The 24,958-nt window shown below is 39.5% G+C and overlaps 1 protein-coding gene across 1 annotated transcript in view; it reads left to right on the forward strand.

Moving 5' to 3' along the window:
• The first annotated feature begins 6,862 nt into the window (after positions 1-6,862).
• Positions 6,863-24,958, forward strand: part of RB1 (RB transcriptional corepressor 1) — a 71,527-nt gene continuing 53,431 nt past the window's right edge. Inside the window, exons 1-9 of the mRNA XM_050333079.1 lie at positions 6,863-7,027; positions 7,295-7,412; positions 14,985-15,097; positions 16,688-16,822; positions 18,040-18,078; positions 18,748-18,815; positions 20,226-20,336; positions 22,525-22,673; positions 23,407-23,484. Of these exons, the coding sequence (XP_050189036.1) occupies positions 6,939-7,027; positions 7,295-7,412; positions 14,985-15,097; positions 16,688-16,822; positions 18,040-18,078; positions 18,748-18,815; positions 20,226-20,336; positions 22,525-22,673; positions 23,407-23,484 (900 nt within the window). The 5' untranslated portion in view covers positions 6,863-6,938. The remainder of the gene's footprint in view (positions 7,028-7,294; positions 7,413-14,984; positions 15,098-16,687; positions 16,823-18,039; positions 18,079-18,747; positions 18,816-20,225; positions 20,337-22,524; positions 22,674-23,406; positions 23,485-24,958) is intronic.

Genomic DNA, 24,958 nt, shown 5'->3' on the forward strand with positions numbered 1-24,958 from the left:
GGGGACTACAGTTAAAGTTAAAATTAATGCTTTTTACTTGAAGTGCTGTTTGTAAACATAGAATAGGTGATGGCTGAGAAATTAAATACGAAAAGAGAAGCATGTTTTTCTGTTCCTTTTTCATTTAAAGGTAATATTGTACTGCTTGCTTAAATTCTGGGTTGGTATTTCCACAATACGTACAATCAGAATGGAGACCCAAAGCTGACTTAGCATTTTGTTAATGTCTGAAATCCCTGTCGTGAGTATTTGTCAAAGGACAGGCATCATCCAGAGCGTGCCGTGAGTCAGGCTGACCTGCCTAAGAGCCAGGAGCATTCACTATATGAAGGACTTTGCCATTCCCTTTGTTCACTTTCCTGGCATTTCTGCCAGCCTGTGCCACTGAGCTTTGCCAGTTAATCTGGAGCTCACTTAAATACCACTAATGCTGTTCTGCATTGTGCCATTTGCACTTAGAAACTGCTACTCTGAAAGCAAGACTGGTTTTGTTGTTGGTTTTTTGGTTTTTTTATTTTTTAATATGATTGGAATCTTTGTAACATCAACTTTTGTAGGGGAGAGTGCAGAATAAGATGTATCATTGTACCTGCTGTTTTGAAGGTGGCTGCAAAACAAAATACAGAACACAAAAAAAGGGAGTAACACTCAAGGCTGGAAAATCTCCCCCAAATCCACTTATGAGCTTCCATGATATGGGAACTGATCTGTCTTCTGACCAAATTCATCAGGAAAGTAGGAATGTTAAACAGAGGATTTGAAAAAAAAAAAAAAAAGTTTAAACCGATTTTTAAATAATATGCACCATAGGTGTCTAAATCATTTGTCTTAGGTTAATTCAGTTAAGAGGCTTTGTACTAATCTTATTTTTCATCTTTTAAAGAATCTTTTCTTAATATAGTGAGAGGATGCTTTACTGTTTTTGGAACTATTATACAATTATAAACATGCTATCGTCCAGCTTCCTGCTATTGTGAATGTTTGGTTTGAGATAAAATAATTTGTTTTAAAGGAAGCTTCCTAAATACACAATGCTTTTTTTTTTCTTCATCTCCATGTGGCTTGATTTACAGTGTAGTCTTAGTGTAAGTGCATTATATATAAAATGAAAAGTATAACTGCTGTTTTCCAAAAGCCAGACTTTCTTAATCCAGTCTTGATGGTGCATGGAAGTCATGAGCATCAAATAAAGCCTCATGTATATATAGGCTACGTGTTCATATATAAATTATATTTATAGCTGCACTTAAGTATAGATGCAAGCAAGCTGGAAAACCTGCTGGGAAGATTTCATGTGCAGACATTCAGGATGTTGCAATTGTGAGCTTGCAACACAGGTCAAGTCTATGTCAGGACAAGGTTATTGGTGCATTCTTTGGAGCCCTGTATGATGCAAGATTCATGCTGAAGTACTTTTTTTTCCTACCTTTTCATGAGCGTACTGTTCCTATTTTCCATTAGTTAAACATGAAACTTGTTAATTTCTAAGCAAACTTCACATTGTCTTTAACTTGTTTTCAAAATAAAACTCAACAGCCAAACTTAGTGATCTGTGGTATGTCCTTTAATGGAGACACCAGCAAATGAGGCTACTGAAGGGGTGGTGAAGCAGGGGGAGAAATAGATTTGTTCTTACAGACAGGTGGTTTCTAAGATCATGCCGCTTGCCTGTGTCCATTATAGCTTTTGAGCCTGTTGGATGGTGGAAGGAAATTTGCTTTGGTCAGTAGTGTGAAAATAAGCATGGGGAAGGAGGGAGAAACTTGTGAGTACTGAGGGGAAGCTCCCAGCAGGTACTCGTGTCATATTAAATGCCAGGCAGTTTGCATGGGAAGATGACCTAAAACACCCAGAGTGCAGCGAAAGCTCATGCTGAAACTTCTGCCCTCTTAGGCATAAGTCCATGAAGCATGGGACATGAATCCATGGAAAGAACTAGGAGATGCTTGGGCTTTTTTCTTTTAAATAAATAAATAAGTATAATAAATAGAAGTATAATAATAGTTAAGAGTAATAAACAAACACAGCTGTGCTGTTCTGAAGAAAACCATGTTTCTAGCCCAATGCATTCCAGAAAAGGATTAGTATAAAAATTACTTCATTGGACAATTATCTTTGCAAATATTTTTAAAACTCCTTATAAGAAAGAAAATTAATTCTAATGCTGAGACACACTTTGTCACTGATGTAGCAAAATCACTAACCTATGCATCCCTGTTTATTTGGTGGAGGGGGCTGTGTTGGTCTCTCACAGGTCTCAAACAGCCTCATGAAATTCAGCTGGTCTTTGCCTGTGTAGGGCTGTTGTGACCAGTATATGTGTATGATCTGGGCTTGCAGATCATGATAAAAGCTCCAAGTCCTCTCTCCTCTAGCTGAAGTCTTGCAGCTTTAGTCAAGGTGCACGGGGCAAGTTTTGGCATGAAAAAAATACTTAAGTCCTGCAAGACAGAAAATGCAAGAGTTCAGTTATCTGACGTCTGGCAAGGTGTGTACATGCTTTTGTTCATAGTGGTTGGGTGGGAGGATGGAAGTCTGACATGTCAGTGTTAGCAGAAGCTTGTGGTTTAGAGAGATTAGAGCTGCATTCGCACTGACGTTGCACGTTCTAGTTGTAGGAGGATATTTTACTGCTATGGAGGAAGCAACATAGAGCCTATAGCACTGTTGTCATACTCTGAGCTTTTCTGGAATGCTATACACAAATGTTTTCACCTAATTAGGGTATTTCACTGCCATGGCTTAGTAAAGAATGTCATTATTTTGGGCACACTTGAAAAGGAAAAAACAAGATCAGAGAAATGTCTATGTCTGTTCACTACAGGCTGTGGTTGCTAATTTTCAACTGGGTTTCAGGTTGTTGGTTAAGATTAATTTCATTCCTGAGAGCTACTTCCAGTAGAGTGCATTCTGCTTCTTATGGGCTTAGGAAATCTTGGAAGCAGTGGCATGGGAAACATCCTCACTGGGGAGACCGCCAGCAGCAGGACAGGGTGTTCCCATGCTGGAGCATGTTGAGAGGAAGCAGAACCTGGAACTGAGCAGGACGGAAAGGGAGGGATCACAATGGGGTCATTAATGTGACAGAGTAATTGCAAGCAATAAGGGTCGTGGCTTGTTTGCTGACCTTTATTTCATTACCAGTTGGCAGTACCAATGAAAATGAACTGCCCTGCAGAGGGGACGCAATGCCCTGCACCCTCTGGGGTCAGAATGTGTCTGGGCCTACACCAGTAAACCATTTCCAGCTTCCAGGGCAGAGCTGATGCCACGGTAATGTCAAGGCAGCATTACCAGGGAAGGTGATGCTGGGATGCGGAAAAGGTCTGTTCAAACCATGGCCTGAGTGTCCTTGAGGCACTCCTGAAGCAAGACCAGCATGTAGGTCTGTCTGTTGTGCCAGGTGCTGCTCCAGGGAAGTTCTTCTTAAGGCCTGGGGCCTATAGGGCAGCAGCTGGAGCAAAGTTGGCCCGCAGGGAGCTGGAGTGCGTCTGTCGCTCCTGTTAGCACTTGTGCTGGGACTTTGAGAGGGACAGCTGGGCTCCAGGTGACACTGATGGCAGAGGGGGATAGAGGCTGCTGCTCTGAAAAGGCTGACCTGGAGAGACTATGTCCCCTCCCTGGTTAATTCTGGCTGTTACAGGCAGGGGAATGCGTGTGATTCAGGCAGACATCTATAATCTGTGAATTTTACAGCCTATGGGCTTTATTCAAGCAAAAATTCTGCCAATATTTAGTACTTGCACTAATATCTGGAGGCTCCCAGCTTGGTGGGTTTAGTGCATACATTTTTGTCATGCAACTCCAGAAGACCTGATTTTACCATAAGTAACAACTTAACTGATAGAGGTCTGTGATAATCTAGAAATAAGCAACTAGTCTTGGTAGGCCATGGAGTGTACTTAAATCAAGTTTTCCTCTCACAAATATTTCATGTTTGCGAAAACTAAAGGAGTAGCAAGCTTCTAGGCTTGATTTCATTTGCAGCGAAATCATGGCTTCTATTCCCACTGGCAATTACCATGAAACTATAGCAACAGTTTTAAGTGAAAAAATTAAGATAATAAAATTACCCAAGATTTTGTAGCAGCTGGAAACAATGTGTCAGGACTGCAATGTTTCACAGACTTCCATCTGCCTATGACCTACTCTTTAAAGGCAGTCGTAGTGAGATGTTTAGAATAAAGATATTGGCAAGTCAAATGAAAAAATGATCATTAATACTTTATTTGACCTTGCATGTTTTCTTTGCTTCTTTTTTTCTTTTTCCCACTCACAGCTGATTTTCTTCTTTCCTTTGTCATTTTATTGAAAAAGGTTTCATTTAAAAGAAGAAGTTTTAAAATAAAGGATTAAAACATTCAAATCGGTACCTCTGACAAGGCAGGGAAAAGTGCAGAAGTTTACGTATGTTTTTACACAAGCACGTGCCTTTCTTTGGAAGTATATACATACATTTTGTGTCTTCTTACTGCAGTTCAGATGTAGTTTCCACATCTGAGACTCCAGGATGGACAATTAAAGATTATTATTGCTTGATTCTTATGCTGCCTCCCTTTTTCTCCCTCTAGTTGTAATTTTAAGTATTCTGAGATAATATTTTGGTTATACCTGCTTATGGAGGGGAGCCCTAAGAGCCTTGCTTGATGAAAAAGTGCATAAAGTTTGACTTGAGAAGGTGCTTGGCATACTAACAATTTTGGAAAATTGGTATTTACACTGAGGCTGGTTTGTGAACTCCTTAAAAAGAGCAATGCACAGAGGGCCAAGAGGAAAATTCTTTGCCTATCATTTGGATGATCCAGGGCCTGGCTCTAACAGCATGTTGAAGCAGCTGTGAGGGAACTGACCCAGGAGGGTGTGTTTCCTTCTTGCTGACAGCTGGGATGGTCTCCACTCACTGTGACCAAGTTTTCTGAGATGCTTTGCTCTCCCTTAACAGTATTTTGTCCTCTTAAAGCCAGTTGTGAAGAGAAGACAGTGGACTCACCTGTGGTTTAGGGTTTTAGCTTACTTTTCCAAGCTGGTAAATCCGTCTAATTGTCTGTGATACAACTGTAGATGACAGGCAATCCTAGACTCTGAACCTTCCAAAGCATCTGGCATCATCTTATTACAAGAAGTATTTAAATGTGCTTAGAAGCAGAAAAAATATATTGCCACAGTTGTACTAGGATCATAACACAGAATGTCTAAATCCCAGTGCAGTCTACAACTCAAACATTTAGTTTGGAGTTTATGTACATTGATTTGCCCCAGAAATCCCACTTTTGGTAATTTGTTTAATTCTAACTATATAGCAGAAAACCAGTCTGTTCTCCTGTTTTAAGTTAATGAATATAAAGGAAAAGCCTGAAAAAATTAACAAAATGTATGAATCTTAAAAATTCTAGTGAATTTCAACTATACTATAGTAATACTCATCTTGGGTTTTGTTCAGTTTTGTTTTTTTTTAAATCTAGAGTTTTGACAGCAATCTCACTAAAACAAGTTGCTTTACAGGCAATAGATAAATATGTGCATGTAGTAAGAATCCCTATGTACAAATATTTTTCCTTTTTCTAAGAAGTTGTCATCATACAAATCTGAAAATAAATGTGCTTGTTTACAACAGTGATCTGCCTTCTAAACATGGGTATGCAACTGCAGACAACAAAGTAGATTTTTAAGATTTGTGAATCAGGGAACTGGGATTTGAATCCCATTGGCTTAAAATCCAGGGGATGCCCATAGACTGAAAGTCTTCCATTAAGCACAATTGTAACGCACGGTGCTAAAGTAACATTTCATTGAGGACTTGGATGAATGTTAGATTGAGAGATCAGAGAATGATTTAGATTGGAAAAGACCTCTAAGACCACAGAGTGCAACCTTTGACTAATCACCACGTTATCAACGAGACCATGGCACAAGTGCCACATCCAGTTTTTCCTTAAACACCTCCAGGGACGGTGACTCCACGACCTCCCTGCGCAGCCCATCCCAATGTTTAACAACCCTTTCTGTGAAGAAATTCCTCCTGATGTCCAACCTGAATCTCCCCTGGGATAGCTTGAGGACCTCTTTTCCTGTTGCTAATTGCTCGGGAGAAGAGGCTGATCCCCACGTGGCTACATCCTCCTTTCAGGTAGTTGTAGAGAGTGATAGAGTCACCCCTGAGCCTCCTCCAGGCTAAACAACCCCATCTCCCTTTGACACCCCTCACAGGACTTGTGCTCTAGATCCTTCACCAGATCCGTTGCCCTTCTGAGGACTTCTTTGTAGTGAGGGGCCCAGGACTGGACAGAGCACTCAGAGTGTAACCCCCCAGTGCCGAGTACAGGGGGACAAGCACTTCCCTGGCCCTGTTGGCCACATTATTGCTGATGCAAGCCAGGATGCCACTGGCCTTCTTGGCCCCCTGGGCACACTGCTGGCTCACGTTCAGCAGCTGCCAACCAGCACGCCCAGGTCCTTTTCCTGAGCAGCTTTCCAGCCACTCTGCCTCCAGCCTGCAGCGCTGCAGGGGGTTGTGCCTTATTGAACCAACGGTCTTAATGGATCTGCAATTCCTGCCCTGCTCTGCATCTGTATAGTTATTTATTTTTATATGTAGGTCTGTGGTCCTTCCCATGTCACGGAAAAGATGTATCCGCTGCCCCGCCAGCTTGCCGAGCACCTGACGTATCAGGCACAGCTGGGCTGCCGTCCCTGGGGTGAGCGAAGGGCACGGACGGATGTCCAGCGCCGGCAGCCCCGGTGGTCGCTGTGTGAGGGACTGGCACCGGCGGCCCGGCCAGGCCTCCCCTTGTCCCTCACGCATTTCCCGGTGTCCCGGGGGCGGGGCGGGGGCGCGGCCCGGAAGTGACGGCGGGCGGTTCGGGCAGGGGCCGGGAGCCGGGAGCGGGAGTCGGGGAGCGGGATCCGCGGTCCCTTCCGTGGCGGTGCCCGGAGCCGCGATGCCGCCCAAGCCCCCGCGCAGGGCGGGTGCCGCCAGGAGCCAGCGCACCAGCCCCGACGGCGGCTCTGCGCCGCCCGCCGCTCGCCGGTAAGCGCCGCCCGGGCCAGGAGCCGCCGCGGCGGAGCGGCTGGGGGGGCGGGCGGGCGGACGGGCCGCCCCGGGGCTCTCGGCACCCGGGGGTCCGGGCCGTGCCCCCTCCCGGGCTGTGCCCCCTCCCGGGCTGTGCCGCCAGGTGGGGTGGCGTCACCCCGGGGCGGCTCCGGCAGCGGGTGGTGTGGGTTCCCCTCGTCGCTCCGGTGTGCGGCCGGTCCGCCGCACCGAGTCCCCGCTGGCGATGTCGGATGCTTTTCCTAGGCTTGAGATCGGCGAGGCTGACTTCATCGTCCTCTGCGATGCCCTGAAAGTGTCGGAGAGCGTGAGGGAGAAAGCGTGGAAGACGTATGAGAGCCTATCCGCAGTGGATGGAGCTCTGGTGAGTACCTGCTGCTCTTGGCATTGCTCTGTGGTAGTGTCTGTCCTGTGCCCCAGTTCAGATATTGAGCTGCACTTTGCTGCACCGGGCACCAAGTGTCTCACAGCCAAAGCTCGTGCAGTGTGACTTAAGTCTAACTTCACTTGAAAAGAAGTGAAGTTGGATGTTGCCGTATTCATGTCTATATATAAACTGGCTTCCACACTTTCTCCTTTTTGCTACTGTTTTGCAGTAAAGGTATGGGGCTAAAGAATTCTTTTAAGTGACTGATAAATGACAGTAGGGAAAAACACCACGTGCTCAGCTAAGTGTTCAAGCTGCAAGTTATTTCAAATAAGTCTTGGTCAGCTTTATAGAGCTTGTCTCGTTGTTTCTCTGTACCTTTCCTGCTGCCTCCTTTATGAGGCTGCAGAAAGGGTCTGGAGAAGACTAGTGTGGAGAAAGGAATGCTTGCATGTTAAACTCTTTTTTTTTTTTTTCTACTGTGTAATGTTAACCTGTATGTACCTGCCATTGAGGTATTTCCATTCAAAATTAGTCATTGGGCATTTGTAAACAAATTAATAAAATATTAGACCTTTTCCTGATTTTTGCTTTTCCTTCTCAGTATTATTGCTGTGTCAACAAGCTGACTCAGAGAACAGCTATAATACAATTAAATCACGTCAGAAGCTTGTTATACAAACTTAGATTTGTAATACCTAGCTGGGGTATTACTCTTGCTGTGTGGACTTGCACTGATATATATGTTGCACGTCTGCTTACTCTTCTGCAACTTGAGCTGACCTGCCAGAACTACCACAGAATAGTTATGGTTGGAAGGGACCTCTGGAGGTCATCTAATCCAAGCCCCCTGCAAGGCAGGGTCACCTAGTGCAGGTTACACAGGAACACGTCCAGCTACGTTTTGGACATTGCCAGAGAGGGAGACTCCACAGGCTCCCTGGGCAGCCTGTTCCAGTGCTCTACCATTCTCAGTGTAAAGAAGTTTGTCACTACTAATACCTGGTTGTCTGTAGCTTTTAAACTGCAGTGTGGATTTACCAGCTCTCAGTGCTTTTGAGTTTTACAACCCAGTTTAGTAACAGCATGGGAGAGAGACTGTACAGCTCTTTCAGTAACAGATACATTTCTGGCCATGGGTGTTCACAGGAAGCATTTCCCAAAAAGGATACTCTAGTTCCCGTATATGAATGAAAACAGGAGTAGTCAGTTTTCTTGAGTGAAAAAAATAAGGCAGGTTTCAGTATAATCCTGCAAATTTCACTTACGGGCCAAGTTTTTGTTTTCACCAATTTGTTTTACCTAGCACTGGCCAGATAAGATATGGGATACTCAAAACCTTTCAGCACCTGAAGATGACTTCCTTTACCTATTCAGAACAGGACAAGGACCAGACTTTCATTATGATTTATAGCTCATATTTGTTGTCATAAGACCAGTTGCTAAGACCTTTTCAATGTATAGGAAAAAGAAATCTACATTATATTGTGTTTCAATCCAAGTCCTTTTCCTCAAACTTTCAGATGTATCAGCAAGGTGTTGAAATGAGTTAGCTCTCAAGTGTGTGCCTCTGTCAGGACCTGGAAGGCACTGGAGCTGCTACTTCTAGCTGAGAACAGACTTCACTTGACTGTGGAGTCAAACAAAGTAACAGCCTGGCTAATTGTTGCTGCACTTTCAAGGTCGAGCTGTTACGGTGATGAGCCTGGCTTCTCAGGGTGACACTGGTTCAAGTTGCAGGGATTCGGGAGGAGGCTGTATTTAAATACCTGCTCCTTTCTCTCTGTTGGTTAAGGTAATATGTCGGAGGGGCTGTCACAGGGCTTGTTCTGCAAGCACCAGCTGCATGTTTTAATCAACAGGGGTCAGTACTAACCAGTTCTGAACTGGAACAGAAGCTGCTTGTGTAGCAACTTTCTGTTCTCAAGCAAAAGGGGAAACGGCAGGCCACTAGTTGAGACAAATACCTACACTTCTGTTTAACACTGTAATTGGTTTTACTTGAGGAAGCTTAAATCATCAGGCCACTGATGGAAATAGAGGTAGCATCTGATGATCCCACTCTCAAGCCATTTACAAAGCACAAAGACCTGAAACCTTACCTTCCCTGGCACACTGGCCTTGTTCTTTATGGTTGATCTCAGAATTGTGCCTGCCAAGCCTCTGAGGTTATGGAGGGGACTTGCAGTGCTAACTAGGAAGCATCGTGGCCCAGACATTGGGTACTGCGGTAACTGGCAGAGATTCTGAGTGCACATGTGGGCGTAGACATAGTCTGAACATCTGCTGTATCCTTGCTCAATGAATATTTAGTGACTTAAAGTGAAAACATCTTTCAGTATTGTCCTTTTGGAGTCACTTAAGGTACATGTAACCATGTGCAGAGACTCTGCAACCAGGTACATGAATCTTGAAAGTATAAAGCCATAATTTTTGGCAGGGGTACACAAAAGATTGCTATAATGTAGTGATGTATCAGCCTAAATGTTCCTGCACTTTGGTGAGACACTTTGCTGGCCAGGAGGCATCAGTCAGGAAGGAGAAAGTTTGTTATCCACTGCACCCTGGAATGAATTCCAATGCCCACTGGAGCCGCTGGCATCACCAAAACTGGCTGACTCACTGCTTTTTTCTTCCTTCAGCATGTCACACCTTTCCACACTGATATTTTTTTCTTTTGAGTATTTGAGCTACTAGTGATGCTAATTCTCTCTGAAATTTCAGCTTTCTTATCTTGCACAGTTGTGCACTGTAGCTTTCCTTGCACTCCTCTCAGTTTATCTGTTTCCTCAGCGTGTGAGTCAAGGATACACAGCTGCACTCTCTTGCAACTGGGCCTTGGGTCCTTGAAACAGCTGAACTCCTGTGAGAGGTGTGAAGGAGGAGAAAGGTGATGAGACAGATGGTAACAGTCTTTCTGGAAAATGTGGCTAACTTGTAATTGTAAAAACTAGATCTGCAGACGGGGATTGTTCAAATCGCTACAGCTGCCTGTTAAATAGGGTGGTGTTTTTCCTTTGTAGCGGCAGAACATTAAAGCTTTCCTCTGTGACAGCCAGAGTTTAATGACACTCTTACAGTAAAATTGTAACTCAAAATCTCTTAGACAAAACCTCAAATGCTGATTCCAGAGATGTCGTACTGAATCAGCACTCTTGGTGTGTGGAGTGAAGGTATCTGATGTGTGTTCAGAAAGATCTTTTCATTTTAAATTCTTTTTATATCTGGTGAACTCCCACACAACTTTATTGTACACATGGAAGTGTTTATCTGAGTAAGAGCTTTTGCATTAGTGTCATACAAATACTTCTGTTGCCTCTATGATTTCTCTTCTTTACCAAACCGAGCTACCTAGGGAAACAGAATGCTTTTTACAGTTGTGGTTTTTACTGTCTTTATTTCAAAACTCTTACACACCCGCAGTTGTTGGCTTAACAGTTGGCTCTGATACTTGCTTCTCTTTTACTTTTAATTTTTTGTAACTCTCCTGAAATTCGTACTATGAACCAATAGTACTTGTAAATTCTAGAAGGAGTGAATAGATTTAGTGGAATTACTAATGTACTTTGGTGAGCAACATGTGATTGTTGGTGTAAGAAATACTAGAAGAGGTCCAGGAAGGCATACTAACACTCCTATAAAAAGCTCAAGGCATTTGTTATGTTCTGATACTGTATGTTCTGGTAGAGAACAATAAAATGAGATTCTGAAGTAGAATACTTTGGATATAATTGATGATATAAGGGTGATATAAGCAGAAAAAAAGCCTTGAGTGAATTGTTGCTGAATATATTGCGAAGAACTAGTGTGAGGAACAGATGACATGCTGACTAAATTGGAACCAAACTTCTGCAAAGAAAATTGAAGTGGTTTAGGAAATTGATAGAAATTGGAGTCTGCCAAGGACCTTGAGGCATAGGGTCTGGTGTGCTTCAGCCTCATCAGCCCAGTTTGCTCTAATATGTAGTGCGTGGGTAGGAGCTCCATTTTTTGTTTGCTGTTCATAGCTCTGTTTTGGAAATGTGTCTTGCTGTTCTCCTGCTGCTGCTCAGCTGTTCAGACTCATGAATTCCTGAGCCATTTTTATCAAGTGTTTGTCTAACCTGCTGTTAAAAAATTCTCATGGTGAAAGATCTGCGGTCTGCATAGTTAGTCCTTCCTAATTTAACTTTCTTTGTCCATGAATTTTTTTCCCCAAGTACAGTACTACTTTTGTTTCTGTGTTATAATTCAAACCAGTTGTCATTAATGTATTATTGCTGCTTTTTTTTTCCCCAGAAATTCTCTAGCATCTGGAGATGTTTCAGTCATCTTTTCTTGTTTCTAATTCCTAATCTTACATTCTGCAATTCTCTCCAACCGATGATTTACACTGGTATGCAGGTGCTTCAGAGCACTTGATTCGCACAAGAGTTGAACTGGTTTTAGTGAAGAAAACTTAAAAAGTGAACTTTAGCTTAAGTCGAGGAATGAAATAATAAATTCTTAATTATAGTGAGGCTGCTCTATATAGACCAAAGAGTTATTGATCAGCAGGTCAGATGTCCCCAATTCATAAAATTTCACGTTTCAATTAAATCAGTTCCTTGTGGTTGTGGTTTCTTATTAAAAAGAGAACATTGTAATTAGCAAGCCGTCTCATCCTCATGTTAAAAGATACAGAGGCTTCTTGGTTTTGGCAAAAACATGAAACACATGTGAGCTAATAAAGTATTTTCTGTTTAGACCTTTGTCTCTTATTTATAGAACTGCAGCTAAACTGAATCTGAATCCACTGAAGCACTGGATGGATGAGCAAAATAGATATTTTAGGATCCTCTGTTGTTAAACAAAAAACTAAGAGCTACTGAAAGTCCCAAAGCAAACATAAATCATCACCATGGCCTCTTGCTGATGATATTCAGTATCCTAGCAACAGATGCATTGCTTGTATGTGCTGTGCCCTTGCACTTTAAAAGCCCAGGTGACTGGCATACTGTTTCTTTTTTTACTCATCTTCTGCCCATCCTGGGTAAAGATGGATGTCCCCTCCAGTCTTGCTACATGCAGAAGTGTAATGGGAACTTACCGTGTCAGATGAACTATTTTCATCAGTTCAATACTTTCCATTGACCTCCATTACTTTTAGATAGTATTAGACTTGAATTTAATCTAAACTGTTGAAAACTGAGTAATCTTACATCCCAGACAATATCCAATAAAAATTTAAAACTGGTATTGCTGAAAAATGGAGGATCTAATCATCTTTACAAAGATCTTCTTATGTATAGACAATGGGTATAATATTCACTTTCAGAAATCTTTTTCCTGGGATATTTTTCCTGCAGGTTTTAATTTTGATCAGTTTTCTATTGTGAGTGCTTCTTGAGTCTTTTCCCCAGTCATCTTCCACCCACTGTAATCATAAACATATAGAATCATAGAATGGTTTGCGTTTGAAGGGGCCTTTAAAGGTCGTCTTTCAACCCTCATGCCATGGACAGGGGCAGGGCCATGGACATCCTCCACTAGACCAGGTTGCTCAAAGCCCCATCCAACCTGGCCTAGAACACTTCCAGGGATTGGTCATCTACAGCTTCCCTGGGCAAGCTGTGCCAGTGTCTCACCACCCTCACAGTAAAGAACTTCTTAATACCTACTATAAACCTGCCCTCTTTCAGTTTGAAGCCATTTCCCCTTGTACTATCACTACATGCCCTGTAAAAAATCCCTCTCCAGCTCTCATGTAACACCCTTTAAGCACTGGAAGGCTTCTGTAAGGTCTCCCCAGAGCCTTCTCTTCTCCAGGCTGAACATCCCCAACTCTCTCAGCCTGTCTTTATAGGAGAGATGCTCCAACCCTCTGGTCATCTTTGTGGCCTCATCTGGACTCTATCCAACAACTACCTGTGAATGTTTCTTGTACCATCAGCTAGGTCTATACATCGACTGGGGTGTATTAGCTGAGATTTTAGTAAGCTAAGTTTCACATTGTTCTCTTCAAAAATCAGGTGCTTGACAGTGAGACATCCTATATCCCATTTGATTCAAATACCCTTCCGTGTTTGCATATTTCTTATGTACGTTTCTCTTGACCTTCAGCATTGTTTGAAGTTTCTATTCCTGGATCACTTTTGTAGGCTATCACCAAAATTGTTTCCAGTGTTGGCAGAATAGAAAAACATCTCTAACTGTGTACTAGAACTGAGACTTCCTGTGACCATCTCCTCCTTGTGACTGCTTTAACACAGGAGAACTTCTTGAGGTAGAAAACAGAAGTTATTTCTGTTGGTGCCTTTAACACTTTGCAACTACATCTGGAAAGAAGAGAGTCAAGAATCCTATTTCACAGTACTTCAGTTGCATGAGCATTTTAAGCATGTGACTCCTCCAGGTTGTTTTCACTAGATTTAAGCTAAAACCAGATGAAATAATAGTAAGTCCAGAACGAGAAATGAATATTTTGAAAGAGTTTGTAAGAGTTGTATATTGATTCAACTGAACTGACCTAACATTTTCTGAAGTTATAGCATTGGTGCCTTAGAATCCTAAATAAAAGGTAATAAAAGAAAAAAAATCTACGTAGACTAATAGGTTTTAAATAAGCTTTGGGCTAGTTATTGGTAGGTAGGCTTTGCTTTGTGATGAATTGAATTAAAGCCACTGCAGCTCATCTTACTGAAACTGAATGACAGCCAAGGGCAGATGTTGAGCTGTTGTCCTGCCTGTTTTCTGTAGTGATGCTGTATCAGCAAAGATCTTGAGTCCGACTGAGCAAGAAGAAAACCCTCAGAAATTAATGTGGCTGTGAATTTGTGTTGAGTTCATTCCCATACATTCAAGTCCATCTGGGATGAATTGTCTGGCTTTAACTGTAAACAAACTGTTGATTTGTGCAATAGGATTGGCTCCCCTGGAGTTTTGACACTGGCAGAATAGTGAGTGGCTTGTTGAACCATCAAGAGTTCTACTCCATGTGGGTGGCATGTCTCATTGTGTGTTGGCTTCTTTTGATGAAAGATGATTGGTTATAACTTGCACCTTCTAAGTAGCAGAAGACAGACCTTAAATGTAGATGTATGGTAGGAAAATGCCTGTAACTGCTTGTTGCTATCATGCTTTGCTAAACAGAGAGATGGATTTGCGGTTCAACAGGAATAAGTGGTTGAGACACAGCTGTACTCACTTAGGAGTGTTTGTTGCCTGTCATTGTAAAGATTTTATTTACTTTTCTATGACTTGGCTTCTGATTCCTTAACCTTCAGTGTCTTGCTAACTGTAAAAAAAAAAATGATCATGACTTCTGCTTTGTGTAAACGTTCCATGGAACCAAAGCCTGTATTTTGGAGCTTTGGTGAATTGTATGGGTAAAATTGATCTTGTGCTGTAGGAGTAAGTATTGAAGTCTTTGGTCTTTCACGTACATTGTAAAACTTGTAATGGTTTTCCATTATGAAATAACTGGCTATCATAGTCAAATGTTTGAGGATGTTTTGATTAACCATTTCTAATGTTTGGACAAATTAGTGCTTTCCATATATTACCAATTTTTGTTGAATAATGAAAATGGCTTCCTCTCTTTTCCAAAAGGCTTGTAACAAAAAGAAAAAGGAAACATGGGGAGTGTGTATCTTTATTGTAGCAATTGATCTGGATGAAGTGACATTCACTTTCACTGAGCTTCTGAAAAGTATAAGCATAAGGTAAGTGAATTAAAGTATGTAAATTTAGATTTCAGTAACTAACTCATCAACGTTTTTATAAAGAAAATGCTTTAAAGCATTGCAAAATTTTGTGCATATAGGCTAGTTGATTTTACAGTGAAGGTTATTTATGAGAATTCTGAATATTTTGGTAAACTAGAAGTCTTGCTAGCATATTTTAGTTTGAGGGAGCAGTGATACTTGTTTGATTCAACTGTGGTTAGCTTTGATTGTATGACTCATTGTATGACTAATTCTTGTTCTTACTCAACCTAAAGTATTCAGCAGTTTTAATTGGTGTAAATTGCACTTAAGACATGTCCCTTTCTTCCCCTGTATCAAGATTTTCTATAAAACCTTTGTCCCAGCATTAGGCTTAGTCTAAATCAAACAGTGGAAAAAAAAATTACTCTTCAGATGGTTGCCAAGCATGCTGCTCCTTTTAAAACATTTTAGTGCCAGTCTAAATTTTGTACTTTTGTACACACTTTCTATAGGGGAGGGTTACTGTTATATTGTATATTGACTAAGTTAGTGGATGAGAAATTAAGATTGTAGGGCAATATCTGCTTTTAAGGTAAATTTAAGTGGCAACAGCAATAGGCATAGCTTGTGTTAGATTCATCAAGGTCTTGTTAGCCCTGGGCTTTTTGTCAGCTATAGGGAAAAACTGGCAGAGATTTCTACCAGTCATCATATCTTCTAGAGCCACACAGATATATTGAAAAGATTTTTTTTATTCCATGGTAAAAGAGTTCTTAAATGAGCTTCTGTCTGGTTTTATATTGTTTCTTTAATCTGACAAAGATCAAAAAGTCTCTCAGAATGCTATATTCTGATAAAGGATCAAAATGTATTTGATACAGTTGAAATGGTTGAATATGTTTGAAAACTTCCTCCTCTTTGATTTTTAGCATTCTGCTCGTTTTGCTTATCAACATAACAACAAAGTGCTCCCCTGATGGCCATCATATTACATGGATGAGTAGGGAGAACTTTGGTCCTCTGTGCAATAGTGTTTCCAAAGGGTGGGAATGGCCTTGCCCTGATACCTGTTGCAAGACTTGAAATTCCGTGTAATTGAATGCATTCATCTCAGTTTTCACTCCTAGGTCTTTATTTAGAATGGATGGAACCAACATTCATGTTCTTGGAGTAGTAAGAGCATTTCTAAAGTAGAACAGAAGAGTTGAGATGTGTTTGTTGGATACTTGTGGTTTTACTGGCAGAATAAGAAGAAAGGTGTGTCTAGTTAGGAAATTCCTACTTCCAAAGATAGTATCTGTGCAAGCCAAGAAAATTTTCCTTCTGTAGTAGTGCCCATACTGCAGCATACCTCTGTTACCTGGTTGAACAGTATTCCTACATCTGGAAAATGTAAAGGTGGGGCTTGAAGTAAACAAGTAGCGTTTCCCAAGGCAGAGTTCTCTGTTACTGAGAGTAAGAATAGTAGTAAAAAGATGCTGGAGTCTAGTGAAGTGAGGCAATGAGTTTTGGTGGGGTTGTGTTTTTTTTTTTTTTTTAAGAGCTATTTCACTATACTCATTCTTAGAGTTATAGATAAACTGTTATTTTTTCCCTTTTTTTCAGTGTATGCACATTTTTTCAGTTTCTGAAAGAGGTGGATGTTAACATGGATACTGTAAGCACTAAAGTTGATAGCACTGTATCAAGGCTGAAAAAGAAATATGATGTATTAGTTGCACTATACCACAAGTTTGAAAGGTAGAGTACATTTTTTCATTTTGAAATTATGATTTCTTTATGCCTGTCAACAATTAAGTATTTGAATTTTTCAAACTGTGTATTACAGGAGTCCATTTAAACTCTGTGTGCTAATATTTACAGAACAGTGAAATGGAACTGTTAACATACATTGAATAAACACATCTTATGTTTTACTCCATAACTATTACAATACTTTGTTAAACAATCCCTTTGTTGCAGCACAAACAGTAGTAAGAGTAGCATGACAAGTGATTGCTACTCACTTCAAACTATTTACAGATGTATAAGAGGATTACTTTACAATCTAATATTTTCTTTTATTTAACATTTTTCCTCTGAAATCACAAAGTATCTCTTAAATGACCCTTGAAAGGGGTAGTAGGCACCCCTTGGTAGTTTATAGGATGAAGGTAGAAATGTGATATAAGCTTTATTTGTCTTTTCAAAGTCCAACCAATCACACTTACTGTTATTCTGGGCAATATGTGTATGACAATACTTCTCTAAAGTTTATAGTTGCCTTAAAGCTGTGAAATTCTGTGAAAGTTTTAAATAATTTGTTTTTATTAATTGCAAGTCTTTTCTGGGCCATAAGTGTGATTGCAGATGTACACAGGCATGTTCTGGTTTTTTTGTCCCTCCTCTAACTTTGCTTACTTTTTTTGAACCTTGGAATGCAGTAAAGATTTTTTCAAACAAGATTCGTCTAATTTTTTGTTTTCCTAATTTGTTTTTGAATAAACTGAATTTATTTCTTGAAATGGTGTACCTAGAATAATTGGGAAGCAGCCTTATACCACAAGGCTTGCAGTGACACTGCAGAAATACTAAAGATTTTAAAATGCCCTTTTACAGAGTGTTCTGTGCAGCAGTAGCACACTTTGCTGTGTTGTACAAAACACTGAGTAACAATGTGTGTACAAATCTTGTCTTTCTGGAAGAAAACAACAGATTTTATTATATCAAGGTAAAATGGTTTTGCTGTTTCAAGCTTTGACATAAGTATGCAAGCAACAACATAATTTCAACTCTGGCAAGGCTGTAGTTGATCTGTTGTTAATTTGTTCTCTGACAGCCAGCATTTTTTTTTATAAAGTTAGAATATGTTTTGTGAACTGATGTATTTTTTTACTGCATTGAAGTCAAAGATACTGCATAGTTCACCTTCAGAAAAAAAAGGTGTTCAAAAACATGAATTTATTTTTATTTTCTAGGACTTGTGGCCTTATTTATCTGGAACAACCTAGTAGTGAGTAAGTTTGATTTTCCTAGATTGTGTTTGTCAACATGAGATATAAAACATGACAGCATTTTATCTTTTAACCCTTCAAGACTGACTTAAGTTGTAGTGCGTCATGTGTTTAATTTAGCCTTGGTGGGGACTTTGAATTTTAATGACATGATGAGAGACTCAGAAATTATATATCTATATACGGCTATGTATATTATATATATATATATCCTTCATGAAGGATCACTCATCCAATGGCATATGTCTTGACATGATGGAAATGACCATTTGGAGAGTGAGCTTCCTAATCACAGCAAGAAATGAGAGTGCTAAAAAATGCCTTAGCAACTCCAAAATGAGCTTGAGCTCACGCTGTGGCTGGAGAACAGGGCGTTAGTCAAAGACACAAGAGAAAACAGCTTGTAACAGTTACGTGAATTGCCTACGTTTGCTGCCTTTTCCAGGGATGATACTGATATTTCGTGATTCTTGAATGGCTTTACAGACTTAATTCTTTCAGATGTGTGGTCATATTTACATAAGGAATGGAATGAGATTTTTAGTAAACTGAAGTATATGGGGAATGTTGCCTGTTGTCTTAAATAATTCCATAGACTGAAGCATGTTTTCAGAACTTATAGTTTAGATTATTACAGAGCTATCAATGCAAAGTATTTTTGTCTCTCTACAGGATTTCTCCTGAACTCAGCTCTGTATTAGTCCTAAAAAATTACTGGATTACTTTTTTGCTGGCAAAAGGTGAGTTTTGATTAAAAGACAGTTATTTTGATGAATATTGTTGAAGTGAGTTTGTTTTACACGTCCATTATGAGACTAGCATCGTTATTACAAATGTGCATCATACAAGCCCAGAATGTTTTGATTGCCTGTCTTTTGTAACTACTCAGTAATATTTTTTAATGCAATTTGGCTATTGCTGTCACTGGTATTACTTTCTGTATAGAAATATAAATATTTAAGATTTCTAAGATTTTTTTTCTTTTACTTTAAAGGTTGGTATTCTGTATCTGAGTCTATTCTGAGGTGCTTTGTAGTCTACCAGTATTTTAATAATGGACAATTACCTGAAAAGACTGGCAGATTTTTTATATTTTATATATATATAATTACATATAAAATAAATATATATTATAATGCTATATGTTTATTACATATATATTTATATGTAATATGCATAAATAAAATATACTTAATAATAAGATATTGTAATAATAATAATAATAATAATAATGGCCAGTCTTCGCAAGCGAATTATAAGATATTGTAATAAGTCCCTGAAATCACATCCTTTGAATACTATGAATCTTTCTTGAAAAGGCGTAAGTTTAAGTTGAGTGATAAAACAATTGTAGTAATCCGTGAAGTCCTGTCTTATTTTACTACTCCTACAGAGGAATTAATCATATATCTTAATTTTTGCTTACTCAAGGTGTGTGTTACCAGCAAAGTCTACACATCTCTGATATCAAAATTGGTCTTGGATCAGCTGAGTTTCATGAAGCTTTTTCACTAGAATTCTCCAAGCATTAGCATAAAACAAAACCCAAAAAAGTTTTTCTAGCCCGCCTTTTCTTGAGAACAATGAAAACTAAAATTTATCAGCAAATAGTTGCAGGAGAACCTGTGTGATGCTTGCTAGTTCTGATAGAAAATAAATACAAAAATTGGACTTGTAAGTAGAGCATGAGTAGGGGTCTGTAGCTGTTTTGAGTCCTTATTGGCTTTCCAAATTTTTCATGGCAATGCATGCTCTCTTGGAGATCTTCCCTGGCATATGGAATAATGCAGCTGGAATAATACAGCTTTAAAATAATAAATAATACAGTAAAATTGCCTTCACCATTACCACACTGCAGTAAAATGAAAAAGAAATCATGAGGGAGCATTGAGGGCAGGAGTTTTGTGCACAGTAAACTTGTCTATATGTATCTGTATATGTTGCTATCTCTAAAGCAACAAACCTCTTTAGAGCCATGACTTTTAAAATCAATAGCCTTTAAAGAACATTGTCGTTGTGTGTGATGCTTTCTGAATTCTAGTGGAAGTGTTTTATTATATGAACTTTGAAATCTTTGTTTTTCAGAATTACTTCTAAAATTAGGTCAAACATCTCACAAAGGCGTTTTTCACCCTTTTAAATATTTGCAGGTAAAGTGTTGCAAGTGGAGGATGACCTGGTGATTTCCTTCCAGTTGTTGCTGTGTGTCTTAGATTATTTTATCAAACTGTCACCCCCTGCTATGCTCAAGGAACCATACAGTAAGGAGTTTAGTTTTTTGTTCAGTAAAGTAGAAATTAAATTGATTAAATTTCTATTAGTCATGCTAACATTCCTAATTAACATAATAAAACGTCTTAAGCTTATTAAAATGGATTTTTTATATTTTACTTCAATTTAGATGATAGCGAACTTGAACTCAATTATCTGAATGCGGCAATGTATTTAATTTTTTTTTTTTCCTGTCATCCGTTTGCTATGTCCTTTGCCCATGCAAATTATTTAGGGACTTGTTAAAACAGCAGTTTTAATTTGGTAAAAGAATTCAGATTCTGGGTAGATTGTAACTGAGAACTATTATTTAGATTTGTTTTGAGTTAAAAAAGGAAATGATGGTGCTATTACTCTCTTACTTCGTTGATGCATAACAATATGAGGACAGCAGAAAGGCATAAGATACTGGACTGCACAGACATTTAAAACAAATATGTGGTGGACAAAAGCTCAAAATAAAATAGTAGAGGTAACATGTAGATAGCTTTACTTTTTTTACAACCCCTTTGTTATTTACAAGTGTCATTTTTTAATTAAAAATATAATGGGTTTTCACTATAGAAACTTCTGTTCAGCAGTAAGTTTTTGTACATTCAGTACAAAAACTTGAGAAACCTCACTAAAAATGCACAGAAAGTAAACATTTACGGCAAATTTCAAAAGTAGAATTATATTTCAGTTAACTACTTTCTTCAGCAAGCTATGGAATTGAAAATGAGTTAATCCTCTACTGGGTTGGGATGTGACCCTAATATTTTTAGCCTAATTTCTTTGTTTCACAACCAAACATCTACTTGGGTTATAATGTCGTGGAATAGATGACGTAGTAACTGCTATATTCTTTAAGTTCCATGTTTTGGTGGATATTTATCTGGCCTAGTAATCATTTGTTGCAGGTGAGAACAAATAACCTTGCTTTTATTCTAATGCCAGTGTAAAGGGTGGCAAAGAGCAGGCTTGGGACAAGCAAATCACTGCCCTTCTCCAGTGCTGTTTTGAATTTAAATTTGTCCTTTCTAATAGGAGAGACATGTTCTACTATTTATTTCAGATATTATTAAGCAGAGGCTTTTCAAAAAACACTGAATTGAAACTACCTGTTTTTGAGCTCTGTGCTCACATTGATTTAGGAGCTCATTGTTAGAAACAATTTGGTTCTGTGCATCATATCCTGAAAAAAAATGCTGCCACTTGAGACTAAATTGCAGATATGAGTATCACCATCATAAATGCATAGTGTTAGATTTCTAATGTGAAACTGTGTATGATATTGTAACTATCAAACAACTCTTCATTCTTTTAGCAAATAACACAGTGCATTGTTCAAATCCTCATGACCAAGAAGCTTTGTGTGCTGAATGATGTCAAGCTTTATGATCTGACTGAGGCTGAGGGGATTAAGATGCGACCATCCCAGCAGTGTAGTTTGTCAGAGTTTCTCAGAACAATTGTCAAATATAAATGAAGTTACAGATGAGAACAGCATGCTGATTAGTGTGCCAGGTTTAAACCAACAAAATTTAATTATATTAATGTACATTATTAATACAATTAACATATTTCAAGCTGACAGTATTGAAGCCATCTCCTTTGAGCTTAACAAAATGAAGTATTTTTAACTAAAGGTATTAAGTCTTCTTTGATATCTTCTTCAAGGTAAATTTGTTTCTTTCTGCTTATTTGTTTGGGCGTATTTGGGGAAAGGATAAATTTCCTGCAGGACCATATTCCAGGTTCCCACTGGCACTTAAGTCCTGAATTGATTTATTAACCTTCAGACATGTAGAGTGAAGTTCATCTTTCAGCTTGTTTTACAGTTCTGTAGAAATGTAAAAAATAGTTACTCATCTGTGAAAAGATAAGGCTTTCCCAGTTTTACAAAATAGGTGCTTATTCAAAGCTACTTACAAAAAGTGCTGTTACATTCTTTGTAGAATAGCTGTTTAAAAGCAAAATGTCAAATATGGATACAGGAATTTAAAAATTAACTTTATTTTTGTATGGGTTTTCTGTAACGAAGGTTTCTTACCCAGCTGAACAGATGAAAAGGAAAATATTTTTAAGAGGAAAACCTGAAAAGCTGTATAAAAATGTAATCTTTTTGGTTTAATATTATAAAATTTCTTTTTTCTTAAGAGGACTCTAACCTTGTGATGGTTCTGAATATCTTTCCAGAGTCTGCTATGACTGCAGCGACTGTTAATGGTTCAGCTCGAACCCCAAGAAGAGGTCAGAACAGGAGTACACGTACTGCAAAGCAACTTGATACTGATACAAAGATTATTGAAATCCTTTGTAAAGAACATGATTGTAATTTGGATGAGGTAATGCCTGCATTTTAATGTCTGATAGGTCTTGCTGCTAAACCCCATCTGGAATATGTATTTATTTAAATAGTCTTGTTTTAAATGTCAATAGTAATGCCAGCTTAACTATTCTCTCAAGTTCAATAGTGAAGGTATACCTTCACACCATAGAATGGTATACCATTCTATACTTTCTCTAGTAAGTAGCTTGAAAAACAAGAAAACAAAAAACCCCAAAACAAGCTCTTTGGTATAAGTGATAACTTTACCAGGGAAACTGAACTGTGAAGAATGCAATATAGAGTTATAGGCTGATCATGGCATGTAACATGTAGGTGCGTGGCTGTTCTGATGGGTTTTCAGAGCTGCATCCCATGATGAAAAAATGTATGCAACAAGCATACTGCTTCTCTGGGGGATCTTAAAAACCCATTCCCCTTTTCCTTGGCTGATGAATCTGTTCCTGTAAAAGTACTGATTTTTGAATACCCAGATGGATGATGGAAGTAGAAATATGAGAGGGCTGGGAAGAGTGCAGTTCTTTCCCAGTTTAGTCACTGAAAGTTCAAGAAGTGGAGTGCTTGCTGCAAAACTGTGGTTTGGATATATAAGGAATTTCCTTCTTGCTTTACTGAAAACAAAACACAGCGCATTACAGAAATGTCTCAATTTCTTGATTGAAAGGTGTGAAAGCAGTGTGTGCATGGCTGACTCTGTATACTGCTAATGTTAGATTTTTTCTTTTCATTAGGTCAAAAATGTGTATCTCACAAGCTTTATTCCTTTCTTGAATTCTTCTGGTATTGTAGCTTCAAATGGACTACCAGAGGTAAGTGGAGGAATTTAAGACAGTGATGGTTTGACCCTGGCTGACTTCCAGGTGCCCACCAAAACCGCTCTATCATTCACCTCCACAGCTGCACAGGGGAGAGAAAATATAACTAAAGGTTCATGAGCTTAGAAAAGGATGGGGAAGAGATCATTCATTGAATACCATCATGAGCAAAACAGACTGAACTTGGGGATATTCACTGAATTTATTAACAACAAAATTCCTATCAGGAAACCTGCTCCAGCGAAGGCTCCTCTCTCCACGAGTCTGCAGGTCCCTGCGTGCTCTAGCATGGACTGCCTATGGGTTCACAGCCCTCTTTCAGGCACCCACATGCTCTGCTGGGGGTCTCCTCCATGGGCTGCAGGTGGATCTCTGCATCCCCATGGTCCTCCATGGGCTGCAGGGGCACAGCTGCTTCACCATGGGCTGCACCATGGGCTGCACCGCGGGCTGCAGGGGAACCTCTGCTCCGGTGTCTGGACCACCTCCTGCCCCTCCTTCTCCACTGACCTTGGTGTCTGCGTTGTGTTCCTCTCACACATTATTACTCTTGTGTTCCTCTCACACATTATTACTCTTCTCTTGTCTGGCTGCAATTACATATGTCCAATAACTTTTTTGCCTTCTTAACTATGATATCAGAGAGGTGTTGCCTCCATTCCCAATTGGCTCAGTGCTGGATTTGTCCTGGAGCTGTCTGGCATTGGCTCTGCCAGACACAGGGGAAACTTCTGGCAGCTTCTCACAGAAGCCTGCTACTAGAACCTGACCACACAAACCCAACACCAACAACAGTGCTTTACTTATGCCACATTGCTTAAGATTCCCTTTACATGTTGATGAAATTTAAATAGGTTCTTCTAAAATCATCTAGCAAAATGCATTGTTTTTCAGGAATGATGCTTAGCAGGGATTTCAGTATTCATAAAGTATGTTTAGCTTTTACATTTGAATTTGATAAATGAATCTCCTGAGGCTAAACCAGTCTTTCTGCTCAAAGCAAAACATGACATAAGCATTGTATATCCATGATCTTGGTAAGGCTCTTCATCTAAAACACAAGTATTACAATATTAGGTTTCTGAAGTCACTCTGTAAATGCAAACAGTCTTAAATTACATACCTAAATTTAAATATAAATGAGACGTGTTACTGTAGTGATGTTGGAAAGATATCTGAAGGCTCAGTTTCACAACTTGGCAGAGTTGGCTTGCTGTGTCCATGCAGAATTACTTTCATCTTGCCGAGCTGTAGCCTGAATGCAACAGATTACCTCTATGCAGTTGCATCCAAGAGTGCACCTTAGTAGGTAACTTCCTGCAATGTGTTTTCCTTTCATCATTCTTGAAAGAGTAGGTCTATCTGCACGTCTCAAATAGATGTGGTAACCTGAAAACAAGCAGCTCTGAAGTTTATCAGACTGATAAGTCTGCAAGGTTCAGCCAGGTGTATCTTCAGTTTCATGGTG

This window comes from Myiozetetes cayanensis, unplaced genomic scaffold (genome assembly GCF_022539395.1).
Source record: "Myiozetetes cayanensis isolate MyiCay16 unplaced genomic scaffold, myiCay2020 scf5-8, whole genome shotgun sequence".
NCBI classification, from domain to species: Eukaryota; Metazoa; Chordata; class Aves; order Passeriformes; family Tyrannidae; genus Myiozetetes; species Myiozetetes cayanensis.